The sequence below is a fragment of the Scomber scombrus genome, chromosome 19, assembly GCF_963691925.1.
Source record: "Scomber scombrus chromosome 19, fScoSco1.1, whole genome shotgun sequence".
Classification (NCBI taxonomy): Eukaryota; Metazoa; Chordata; class Actinopteri; order Scombriformes; family Scombridae; genus Scomber; species Scomber scombrus.
In genome coordinates, this window is record NC_084988.1 from 12,676,343 (window position 1) to 12,688,914 (window position 12,572).

Here is a 12,572-nt window from a genome sequence, read left to right on the forward strand (position 1 = left end):
TGGAGCATTTGAAAACAATTTTCAGCTCAAACTTTGCTGTCTTGCTCACAGCATTGCTGTTTTGGTTCATTCTCAGTGCTCTGATAATTTGATTTTTGGCTGCACCAGGCAGCTGTTTTGAAGGAAAAAAACTCTAAAATCCCACTGTGCACTACCCACTCAGCACCAAGTGACAAACAGACACAGTTAGTGACTAGCTGGGGAATGTAGTGGAACCAAAGAGCCAGATAATGTCGTCAGAATTTTGTGAAGACTAAAAACAGAGCTAAAAGAGAGTGAATATTGAGCTTACATTCACAAGGTGGACACATCTTCAAATGAATGATAATGTTGCTGGGTAACTGCTGGATGTGTAACAAGTTCAACATATCAACTTAAAAGGTGATGATAGTGTCAGTGATATGTCCCCAAAATGGCTTAAAAAAATTGGTTAATTCAGATTTAAATTTTAATTTAACTTGTTTCATCTCAAATTTAAACATGGAGCATCCTGGACTGGAGCAGATTAAAGATCAGATACCAGATGAGAGCAGCGCTGTGAAAAACAAGACCACGTCAAAACCTAGTGTATGGCTGGGCCATGTGTGAAATGCTATAGCTTCTAATTCAAAATGACGGATACAGGACGTGGCAACGCTCAGCCAACTGTTGATGACTGATGAGTTACTTCATCACTATGTCGATCAGTGAAGTTACTCATAACTTCATCACTCAGTCAGGGACAGACTTTTGCGTTTAAAGGGCTGGCCCTGCTGTGATCCAGCCAAAAATGAGTCAATGGACGACTCCTTCACTTTAATAAAGCACATACAAACCTCAGACATTTCATTAAAAAAGGAGTGACTGATGTGGATCTAGTAGGTGGCTGTGGCAGGGAATCAGTGCTGCAATGTTACGCCTTGACTGAGCTCAGCCTCTTGAAGCTTGGATAGTAAACACAGAATCCAAATTGAACCAGGGGATATGAGATTGGAAACCTCTCAAAAGATTATATCAAATATGAGGGGACTTATCCATTTCTCCTCCACTCAGATTTCTTTATTACATGTGTTCTTTTCTATCTCTCGCTCTCTATCTCTCTCTCTCTCTCTCTCTCTCTCTCTCTCTCTCTCTCTCTCTCTCTCTCTCTCTCTCTCTCTCTCTCTCTCTCTCGCTCTCTTTCTCTCTCTCTATATCTGGAAAATGCAGATTGATTTTGAGTGAGAGGAAATAGAGCTACCTTGTACTCTCTTGACCCCTATTTCATTGAAGAAAACAATTGATTTGTTTCTTATTTGCATTCATATATGGATCCCCTGTGCTATTGCTGTCTAGACCGCAAACCCACACACCTGTCTCATCAACAAACATCCACTCAGGATGATTTCTTTAGAAAAATCTATATAAAAAGACAGAAGGCTGGTTTTCTTTCACCATTGCCTAAAACTGGACACATGTTACATCTTCACATGTAAAGAGATCAAAACGGCAGAGCTGATGGTTGCATGCTCCCCGCACCCAGCCATTTTCAACATCTTTACTGCCTATCAAATAACATCTGAGAGGAGTGAAACTTATAATAAGGCCTTTAATCTAAGCCATGTACTCTGTGGGAAGGACATTTCGTTCACTGCCTTTGGGAAGTATAAGGGGAGAATGTGGACAGCAATAAGTGGACTAAATAGAATAGGGCATTATTATGTATGACAGGTACTGTAGGTGCTATGGTAGCCTATGTAAGTCATTCAATATCATTTTAAAATAGGGAGATGAGTTAAACAATCCCTTTTCTTTACTTGAATATTGTAGATTGTATAAATGTATTTACACTGCAACAGAAGACAAATTGGATTGTGTTTTAATATAAAATGGAGAGCAAAGAACGAACAAGAAACCCCGTTTTGGAAGTGTTTATCACCTACTGGCACCATCTCACTTTCCCCAAAGACTTTTTAAACCAGTTGCAAAACCATCAACTGATATAAATACAAAATGCAAAATACAGGCACGTAATGATTGCACTCCCCTCCCGGGGGGTCAGACTGGCTCACACATTCTCTCTCCTAAAGTGGGAGGAGCGTGTTGCACTGGGACGCTGCAAGATGCAGCAGTCCAGTCAAAACCTTAAGTCCTCCTCTTGCACGCGGACGCCTGTACACCTGTAGTGTCACTTTCAAGGGTACGTCGCTTGGATTTAAAAAAAAAAAAAAAAAAAAAAGTCAAATCAATTCCGTTAAAAATGACCGAAGCCACTTGGATACAGAGCGCCGGTGCGACATAGGTGAGGCACTTCTCCGGATGTCATATGATAATTTTAGTTAATGAGGGTTTTTTTGGTGGTGAAAACATGTATTGATTTTGGGATGAAATCGCTTTTCTCTTTGTCTGCATGCTTGTGTGAAATGGACACCTTTGGAAGCAGACACATTATGTTTCAGGTGCGCCAATTATCAGAAGACAAAACACTGAATTATTGAAGTAATGTTTAGATTCGCAGAGAGAGCGTGTTTTAATTGATTGGTTAAATTATCGTTACAGTAAAAAAAATGTGTAGATATTTTGACAAGAAATCCCAAAATGTGCCGTATTTGTAAATCATCCCACTGAATTATATCCTCTTAAGACTTGTTTTCTTTTCGTAAAATGAACTTTTGATTACTGTGATCCCTTTTGTGTAGAAAATAATCGCTTCTTCACACTCAGAGACCGGTTTTTGCGACTTAACCCGCTGTTTTTTTGCAGGACAAAGGGGGTCTCGCTCGAAATTACGATGCATCTCACAGCGGTGGTCTTAATTCTGGTCGTGACGGGCATTGCCAAAGGTAATCGGATATTTTGATCAGTCCACTGAGACAGTTGACAGCGACACAAAGAGACTTTAGTCATGGCACATGAAAACAAACTCTTTTCTTTTTACCTACTGCGTGGAAAGAAAGTACGACTAATGAATATTTCATGGCTTTGAATGTTTTATGTATTATTTTAGTTTTTTGATGCAAACATGTAACACGCTGCTGTCCCTTTCTGTCTCTCTCAAAAGGTTGGGAATGCAGCGCAGGGTGCAACACAGAAAATGGGTTTTGTGAGAAGCCAGGGAAGTGCAGGTACTAAAACCACCCTAGATTCCTGTGTAGATTGTGTCCTGTGGGGATTTGCAACCTGATTATCATAAATCGCTGGAGCTATAAATGTTCCTCCCTTAGAGAAATGCAATCACAAAGCAGCCAACTGGATGCTTCTGAGCTTTTTTTTCTAGATTTGTTTGGTGCTTGTATTGTGTAAAGTCAACTGCCAAATCAGTCCTGTGTTTGAACAGTAAAAAGCATTGTTATCCTAACAGATAGCTCAAAAGCTTTTGTTTGCAAAGCGTTCCCAGTTTGAAAAGCTTTCCTGGCAAAGACTGCTGTGCTCTTGAGCCAAAATAATTGTATTCCATATAGTATATTCATTTCTCCACAAGAAGACTGCAGAGCTCTGTGGGTGGTAAATTAATCGTTCAGGATTGTTTCCTTTCCAGGTGCAAACCAGGGTGGCAAGGAGACAACTGTGACCGGTGCCTTCCCTTCCCTGGCTGCCTGCATGGCTCATGTGAAAAAGCCTGGCAGTGTATCTGCGAGGAGGGCTGGGTGGGCAGCCTGTGTGACAAAGGTAAGTCTCATTACACTCCCCATACACTCGTATCTGCCCCTGAACACTGGCTGCCAGAGGTTAGGGTGAGTCACAGAGCCTTGGGGACACACAGGTTGAACTGAATTAAGCTGCCAGAGAATAGAGCCAAGTGTATTTTAGATGGAAAAAGTTGGTGCAGAAAAGATCTGGTAAAATTCAGTTCTGGGTCAGTAATAAAAGACGAAACTTATTATTAACTGCAATTATGTGCTTTTGTGCCATTAAGCAAGGTATGTACTATACATTTAACAACACTTCAACTTGGCTGCTGCAATTTAAATGTTAAAGCAGTATAAAAGTCACATTTCCATTTCAGTAGGCACCCTATTAAAATTAAGCACATAATAATTCCTATTGTATCTAAAATGGACATTATCACATAAAAATAACTTGCTTCCCCTCAAGCAAAAAGGGGAAAAGAACAAGAAAAGATTGGAAAAAGAGATTTCTTTTTGGCTTCTTGCTCAGTTTGACCTCCTTATCAGTGCCACATTAAATCTTCTATTCTGTTGGAGCGTATGAGCTGCTTGTCTGTGTAACATGGTTGTTCTTGGTGACAAGATGCTGTGGTGAGGAATGTGAGTGAGAGTTGACTCTAAAGAGGAAGGGAAAAACAGGCACATATGGAGAAGCAAGAGAGAGCAAGCATGAGCTAAAAACAGCACGCTTCATCTTCTTTCCTTTTTTTTTACCCCCCTTTACACAACAGATACTCAGCGGTGCTCATCCAGGCCTTGCGCTGGTAATGCCACCTGCATAGAGACAGGAGAGGGGGGATACCTGTGCATCTGTCCCCATGGCTACGCTGGTGAAAACTGCCACCTGAAGAGAGGACTATGTCTCACAAACGGGTACCAGCATCTTTTGTTTCTATTTTAAGTAACGGCTTTCCAGCCTTATCTCCATTTGTTCATCATTAGGAGCAATAATCAATACATGATGCAATGTCTCTCTCTCTCTCTCGCTGAAACCACCCTACAAATAGTGCTTAAATGTAACTGCTAATTTTAGCAGTAACAGGATGCTCTTTTGTCTTACATGCACTCAAAGTAGCCACTGCTATGACTCATAACAAGTTGTATGCCGTTTGCGCATTTTGTCAGACAAAGAGAAACGCTTACTTTCATACTCTTCTGACACAAACATGAGAATGCTAAAATTGAGAAACTGGCAGGTCTCCAGCTTTGTGAAGGAAGACTTTACTTGAAAGGGCCTCCAGCTCATATCTTGTGAAGAAGTACATTTTTCTCTGAGGAGTGACTTTTCTGATGTGCAACTCCAAAAAAAGAATAATCCTTTTTTTGCCTGGCATACTTTATGAGGAAAAACTGTATATTTACCAAGATAGCAGGAAAATTAAGATGATCCATGTAAAATTAAGTAAACTAGCCCTGGTATCATATTGGTACCTTCATTTAAATATTGTTATCAATAATTTTTATATAAATATGACAATAGTGACAAACCCACAGACAAATTATTATCCAGCTCTGCAGTTCCTGTCAGCTCTACAGAGCGCAATAGTGCATTTCAGCTCATTGTTTTGGTTTCAATTTATCTTTACTCATTTTTGTATAATACTTAGTATTGTTTCCAGCTGCAGTTGGCCTCTGTTTTCGACAAAATAACCACTAAAAAAACAAATATACACCACCTGCCCACAACCAACCAAATGGCAGATAGACAAAGTTAGTGACTAGCTGGTGAACACAGTGAAATATTTAGCCAATCACCCAGGAACAGTGCTGAGTTTTGAAGCTAATTTGGCATTGTGGCCAAAACTTGAAATTACAACTTCCCGGTCTGACAAAGACCCAGAAAGCATTCATATTAAAAGGAGCAGCTGTAAAATGTTGGATAAATTTATTTTTAGTATCACACCTGCAAAATGCCTTGTATCAGTAAGGCCACATGATTGTATTGTTGTATCTCTATTCAAGTTACCTGGAGGGCTTAACCAGAAGCTAGCTGTCTCAGCCGGCAGAAGTCTCTAGTGAGCATAATCCACGTGCACAAGGGGCACATATAGTGTGTGCAGTATATTTTCATCTGGGTAATTTCTTTACCACTGAAAGTGGCTTTCTTGGCCTCATGCCCCACAGAACAACTTTAATAGGAAAGAATGTAGCCCCGCCTCCGAATGCTGTATCCAGTTCTCTTCACACATCCATGCATTTAACAGCTAAAGAGTCAGATATTTTCCTCAGGAAGAAAAAACAGAGTTTGAAAGAGAGTGAATATTGGAATAATGTCCAGAAACACACCTCTAATTGAATAGTAATGTTAGTCATTGTCTGTTGGATATGTAAATAGGCAACTGTTTGCTAACATGTTGCTAAGGACTTTGCAAATGGATGTTTACAGCTTGCTGTGCTGCCTTCAAGTTGCCAAAAAGCCATTAATGCAGGTTTAAGGATATATTTAACTGCTACATTTCCTCTCTGCATCATGTTGGTACCTTCATTTAAAATTAAATCTTTATATTTATTGGCTTTACAGTTTAAAACACTGTAAACAGTGGTAGCAAAATGTGATGTTGGTTGTGCTCTTCTGTCGTCGACAAGCAGATATCTCTATACAGTATCTGACAGTGTGTGTCTAGGCAGCATCATAAGCTGCATCTCAGTACTGAGGCTGCATCTTATTGAAGTCGAATACATCATAATCTCTCCACAAGGCTGTCACATTTCAAAGGCTGTGACCTCAGTATGTGACCAGAAATTCAGCACCCTGTGGCTTGTATTTGGATACAGCTCATATCAGCCTATCTGTATCCCACAATCCACTCACAGTATAATGGTGCATTCAGTCAGACCATGTCTGCTCATATCACTGGAAAACATTAACTATTACTTGTTTACCAGGAATTTGCATTCAAATGGTCATCAATCACTGATAATTATATCACATTTTATTGTAAATTATTGTAAAAAGCCACTGCAGAATGTAATCAATGGTAGCAAGCAACAATATTTAATTGTGTTAAGAGCTGGGATATGTAATAGCAGAACATCACAGACAGACATGGACATACAGGATTTCCCATTAATCTGGCACACTGTCTGGTATTTCTTCATTATGTATTTAATAAGTGTAAAATTGGGTGTCATGACACTGCAAATTCATGAAACTTGAGGACCACATGAATGCATTGTTAGTTTTGTTCTCATTTGGAGACACATGGCACAGGTTTAGCTGGCCTCAGGTCCTCTGCAGGACCCAACTTCACGGGTTGCATCTTTCAAAGAATCTGGCCTAAATTAGCACACAGACAAAGTGTGACTGAATCTCAAAATACAGCCTTTAAAATGGATGCTGAGGAACAATTTGAAACTAAATACACCTCTATCATTCAGGATTGATATAACACATAATATAACATCAGGCCCTGAAAGTCACCTCATCGTACATCTTTTCACTGCTGGATGACGGACAGGACTGATCTGTGGAATCCATCTCTTGTCCATTCAATGCACATGAAAGACTCTCAGGGGATGCAGTGAGCTGACACAGCCCACAGACTCTGAACTCTGCCATGTTTGTTCTCTGTCAGACAGCCTTGTTATTGTATTGAAAGACACACCTAAAATTCAGAAGCTTACAGCTCAGTGTCAGCGAGTGGAAAGCTCCTCTTCCTCAATCAAAAAAAATCATTAGTCTTATTATAATTCTCACAACGAGATGAGTAGAGCCTCACTTGCATGCCGGGGGAATTAATCTCCATTAAAAGGTCTGCATGAGATCTCATTAATCAGCTCCTCTATGAGGGACCACAGATGTCTACAAAGTATGCCACAGCAATTATTCTTTTGACTAGCAGGGACAGAATGTGTGTGTGTAATTACACAAGCTATAGTACTATTAGAGATGTTGATTGCTGTTATCCTGGGTTTACATCAGTGCATTTTCACTTTTTTGAAGCGTGGCTGCATTGACCAAATATGCTGGGAATGTGGGTGCAGGACGTTTACTGCAGAGGCAAAGCTAACACTTTTATGTCTTGTTACTGCTGCAGATTTTTAATTTATGCAGAAAATGACCTATACAGTGTTTTCATTAGGGATGGTTGACACAGCTGACATCAATATTACAGTATTAGTAAGTATAACCTTTTAGAGGTCAAACCAACTCTTCAGATTAAGTGTTTTAAAAGGGAGGTTTCAGCTCTCAATTTTAAGTATTTACTGCTTATATTTCCTCTTATGATATACTGTAGTAAACGGAATATTTTTAGCTTTTGTTCAGACAAAACAAGCAGTTTCATGACACCAGCCATGGGCTTTAGGATTTTTTGATTGGAAATATTCCCTATTTCATGACATTATTTTATGAAATTATGTTTACCAAAAGAGTAATCAATCATTCAGGAATGATTATTAATTGCAGGTAACATATTCCAAATCATGTACAATGCAGTATTTCATTCACAAAATTCTTCACATAAGTTACTTTTTACTTACAATTTGTTTGGACAAAATGATATGTCATTATGTTATAAATCTGTTGAAAGTTAATATACAATGATATCAAATTGATGTCTTGTAAAGCTGTGTATTTCCTTTGTGGTGAGCATTTGAGTAAAAGTAAAATGACATCTTAAATTCGGGTATAACAGGTCAAACACAAACAGACTTAACTTTAACAAACACTGTTTTATCTCAAAGTCAGCTGTTTCTTCAAGAACAAGCAGTGTGAAGTTTGCTTTTGATGAGTTGTGGATATCCGCTGCTGCTGTACAAGAAGGTGGCACCTTAGTCAAAGTGAACTAGTTTTTTTGAGTTGCTCCGTCTATGGCAGGGCTGCTTTCCTGAACAAAAATCTAAAATGCAACCTAACTGTTGTTTTATGCTCACCGACTAACCTGCCTCAACTAAAAATCCTGGATTTTTGTTTCATTTGAGATCCATAAGGATGGTCCCAGTTTCCCTAAATTGAAATTTGAGGAGAGGAGAAATAGGAGAAAACTTTCCCAATTTATTAAGCAACACAAATCTTTTTCTGAAACATTCAAAATCACCAAATTTTTAGATACATTGTCATTGGATAGCAACAATACTCTTATGTAAGGCTATCAATGTAGAATGTTCTGTATAAAGAATGATAAGCATGCAGTCATAATTCAGCAGATTTTAAATCATCAATACATAGTAAAAAACATAATGTCACCTCAAGTCATGAACTTGATTTGGACTAGAAAGCATCCCATTAAAATCCAACTTTTGAAATCTAGACAGGACTGAACGCAGTCGATGGCTGGTTCATTACTATTATATAATATATGCTGTAGTGAATCTGTGTACTAGATAGCAGGCCCCACTTCCTCTACTGTATATTCACACTGTGCTGCTCTGCCCTCCAGCTCTCCTTGTCTGAACGGAGGCACATGTACAGATACGGATGGCTCAGCAGCTGATACTTCCTGTCTATGTCCCCCTGGATATGCTGGAGACTTCTGTGAAATCAGTGTTGACAGCTGCAAACCTAACCCCTGCCTAAACGGTGGCAACTGTACAAACCACGGTCTGGCCTTCACATGTGTCTGTCCACACGGCTTCACTGGTTTCACTTGTAATGACACCACCAGCCTCTCTCCTTGCGCCGGCAGGCCATGCGCCAATGGAGGCACGTGTGTCGGTCAACTTGATGGAACATTCAGGTGTGTTTGCCAGAAATGGTTTACAGGTCCCACGTGTTTGCTACAACACAGACCGAAGGCCAGGTCCAAATCGGTTGGTGCCAGACCTGCAGAACACCGAGTGTTTGCGCTGACCCCGCAGCACTACTCTCTCCCTGCTCACGCCTTCCACAAGCTCCTCAGACCACCAGAGAGAGACCTGCTCAAGATCACTCTAAAGGAGACCGTACACTCCCCTGGTGTGCTGGTCACCCACGGTCAGCTCATCTGCTTCGGCATGCTGGCCCTGCTAACCTGCCTTGTCATCCTGGGCACTACAGGAATTGTGTTTTTTGGCCGGTGTGAGACCTGGCTGGCTAATGCAAAGTACAGCCAGCTTGTTCGGCAGCAAAGGGAACACCTGCTGAGAGAGGCAGGAAGCGCAAGCCAGGATGAGCCAGAGCATTCGGTAAACATCATTCTGCCCGAGAAAATTAGGCTCACCAGCTTTGGGAGACACTACACCTCTATCTGATTAATTTGTCTCTCCCTCTTTCCTCTCTCCTTCTGGAAGGAGTCTAATTATATGAATGTCTAAACAGCCACAACAAATAAAATACTATGACTGTTGTACAGTTGTGTTTATACAGTGAGAGATACTGGACTATCTGTGTATGTGAATGTATGGTCTACTGGACTAAGTAGACAAACCACTGGATTTTAAATGTACTTCTATGATTTCATGAAATGTATACAATTAGAAGACATGTTATACCAAATAGCACCTTGATGGCTGGTTAAAAGGTGTCATTGTGTGGTGTTTCTTGAGCTCAATTCTGACTTTACAATGCTCTGTTTGGAATACAGTAATGGGTTTTAATATTAGAAAATGTTTATTAATGATTGCTAGTAACAGCATGTGCAACCGTTACCAATTTTCTTCAGTATTTGTAATTTATTACTTGTAACAATGATTTTTAATTTATCAAATTGTATCCAATCCATTGCCAAATGTGTCAAACAGTACAGTAATAGTACAGGTCATTAGATATTACTGCCACACAGACAGCTGTCATAACTTTACAGAACAGGATAATTTTTTATGTAAAAAAGGTGTAACTCAATTTACCTGGCGGTAATTCAATTTGCCAAATACCATCCATGTACCATGTTTCTCCTTAGATGTCAGTTTAAAAAAGGTAGATGGATGTACATAAATATACAGGTTATTTCACAGTCTCTCTCTCTCTCTATATATATATATATATATATATATATATATATATATATATATAGAGAGAGAGAGAGAAATATATATATAATCTTCCTTTCATTTATTGAGCAGTCTCAAACTTATGCGGTTTCTCTGAGTTAAAAAAAAAAAAAAAAAAAAAAGTATATCGTCCAATTTAGCAATCTACTGCCAGTATTGGAATTTCACAGGTAATCCACCATGCTTCACTGAGCCCTGAAATCAATCCAGTACCATCTGTTATTGATTTGTCTTATCATGCATAAGAAGGCCACCCACATCTGATGATGGCAATGTGATTTCATGAATACTGAATGTCTGGAAAACATATGTCTGTTTCAAGATATAAACATGTGGTTGCATAGGAAACATCCAAATTCATTAACTGCTGAGATGAGGATTGCTGACATTTTATTCCTCTTCTCCCTCTCACAACAAGTCCCATTCAGCCCCCCTGTTCATACTGTAGAAAGATGCTGTTAATGTGGTGGGCTTCGTTTATCATTATTGTTTGAAAGGGCGATTATCTTGTGCTTATAACATCAACCAAGCGTAACTGTGAAGTATTTATCAGTATGTGTTCCAGTCTGGGATTATTTGCAATTGTGCTTTGGTCAAATAATGTTTAATAAAATACATTAAGTGTCCACCTGACAAATATTATTGCAGTGATACACATCTATATACCAAAAGGGGACTTTAGTCTTTTATTTGATGTCATCATTTTATTTAGTCACTTTTGCTACCTGAAAATCACCACATTTGTATTACGTCGTTCTCTCTGAGCTGCTTTTGTCTTGACACAACTAGGTTAAGACCAGATCGGATTCTTGATCAGATGTTTTACAGTATGAAATCTAACCAATGCCCTTACTGTACTGAACTTACCGATGCCACCTACCTGTTCTGAAAACAGTGCAATATCTACTGCTCTGTGATGCTTAATACATTTCTCCCCTGGGGCCAGCTCACCGATTATCATCTGTAAGATAACAATGACTCTTGTTAGCACTCCTCTCTTGCCCCCTGAAGGCTGACAAGTTTCAGATTACAGTCTCTGTCTCCACCTTGTGGTGCTAGTTATTTACACCACCAGGACTCGAGCTGCAGAAGTTCTCTGCTATAAGCAGGATCTCTATGTAGACAGCATGTTGTTTGTAAATGGTTTAGTATTGCCTGGTGGTCACAAGTCAAAATTTAAGAGGGAAATGCAAATGATCTCTTTAAAGGGTAGATGCACATGTCTTGATGCCCGAGTTAAAACAATAGCCAGGTTTCTATATAAACTTTGAAATGTTTTTGTTGCTGTAATCATTCCTACTGTTCAATCTAACCATTAGAGGATCCCCTCTAAAATAATTTACAATGTAAGTTGGGGCAAAGAAGGTGCCTTATTGCCTTCATACTACTCATAATACAATTTTGCTTTTTTGGGAATCCCTACACACACACACACACACACACACACACACACACACACACACACACACACACACACACACACACACACACAAACACACAAACACACACAAAGACATTAATAAATAACACCTTGGCTAATAAATGCAATCTTCAAAATTCAAGCTGTTTTTACTGCTTGTGCATTTCCTGTTTAAAATGTTGATGGCTTTGCTTTAGGACTCATAGACAGACATTTTCCCTTCCATCTTTGACACAGGAAATCTCAGCTGTGTGAAATCAGAATCTTTTTTAATATCTTGAAGTAGGCATGAGTGAAAGTCAGCTGTTTTGCTTTCCTATGAAGGGTTTTCAACCTGTAGAGAGCAGTGCAGCAGTAGTGTTCTGCCCTGCATTTCAGTCTTAAATTTTAAGAGCAAACTAAGCCCCTAAAAATAATGTAATCTAGAGTATGACCACAAGGTGTCACCATTTAAAAGGAGACAGAGATCAGAAGAAACGCTGAAGTCAGGAGTCTAGCATGAAATGATGCACTAAAAAACAGACTTTGTTTTATACCAAGTTGCATTTACCAAGTAATTGACTGTTTTCACATGTTTGCAATAAACTAACACCAATATTCAACAACAAAAGTACAAG

General features: G+C 39.3%; 1 protein-coding gene across 1 annotated transcript; it reads left to right on the top strand.

Moving 5' to 3' along the window:
* Positions 1-2,749: 2,749 nt before the first annotated feature.
* Positions 2,750-9,797, top strand: LOC134001153 (protein delta homolog 1). Its single transcript, XM_062440722.1, has 5 exons — positions 2,750-2,801; positions 3,020-3,083; positions 3,497-3,627; positions 4,358-4,499; positions 9,008-9,797. The coding sequence occupies exons 1-5, from the start codon at positions 2,750-2,752 to the stop codon at positions 9,795-9,797; spliced, it is 1,179 nt and encodes a 392-aa protein (XP_062296706.1).
* Positions 9,798-12,572: the final 2,775 nt, after the last annotated feature.

Excerpts from the sequence above, each read along its gene's own strand:
- LOC134001153 (XM_062440722.1), top strand. The coding sequence starts at position 2,750 with ATGCATCTCACAGCGGTGGTCTTAATTCTGGTCGTGACGGGCATTGCC. Across the intron at positions 2,802-3,019 it reads CGTGACGGGCATTGCCAAAG|GTTGGGAATGCAGCGCAGGG; the intron begins GTAATCGGATAT and ends CTCTCTCAAAAG. Across the intron at positions 4,500-9,007 it reads GGACTATGTCTCACAAACGG|CTCTCCTTGTCTGAACGGAG; the intron begins GTACCAGCATCT and ends TCTGCCCTCCAG.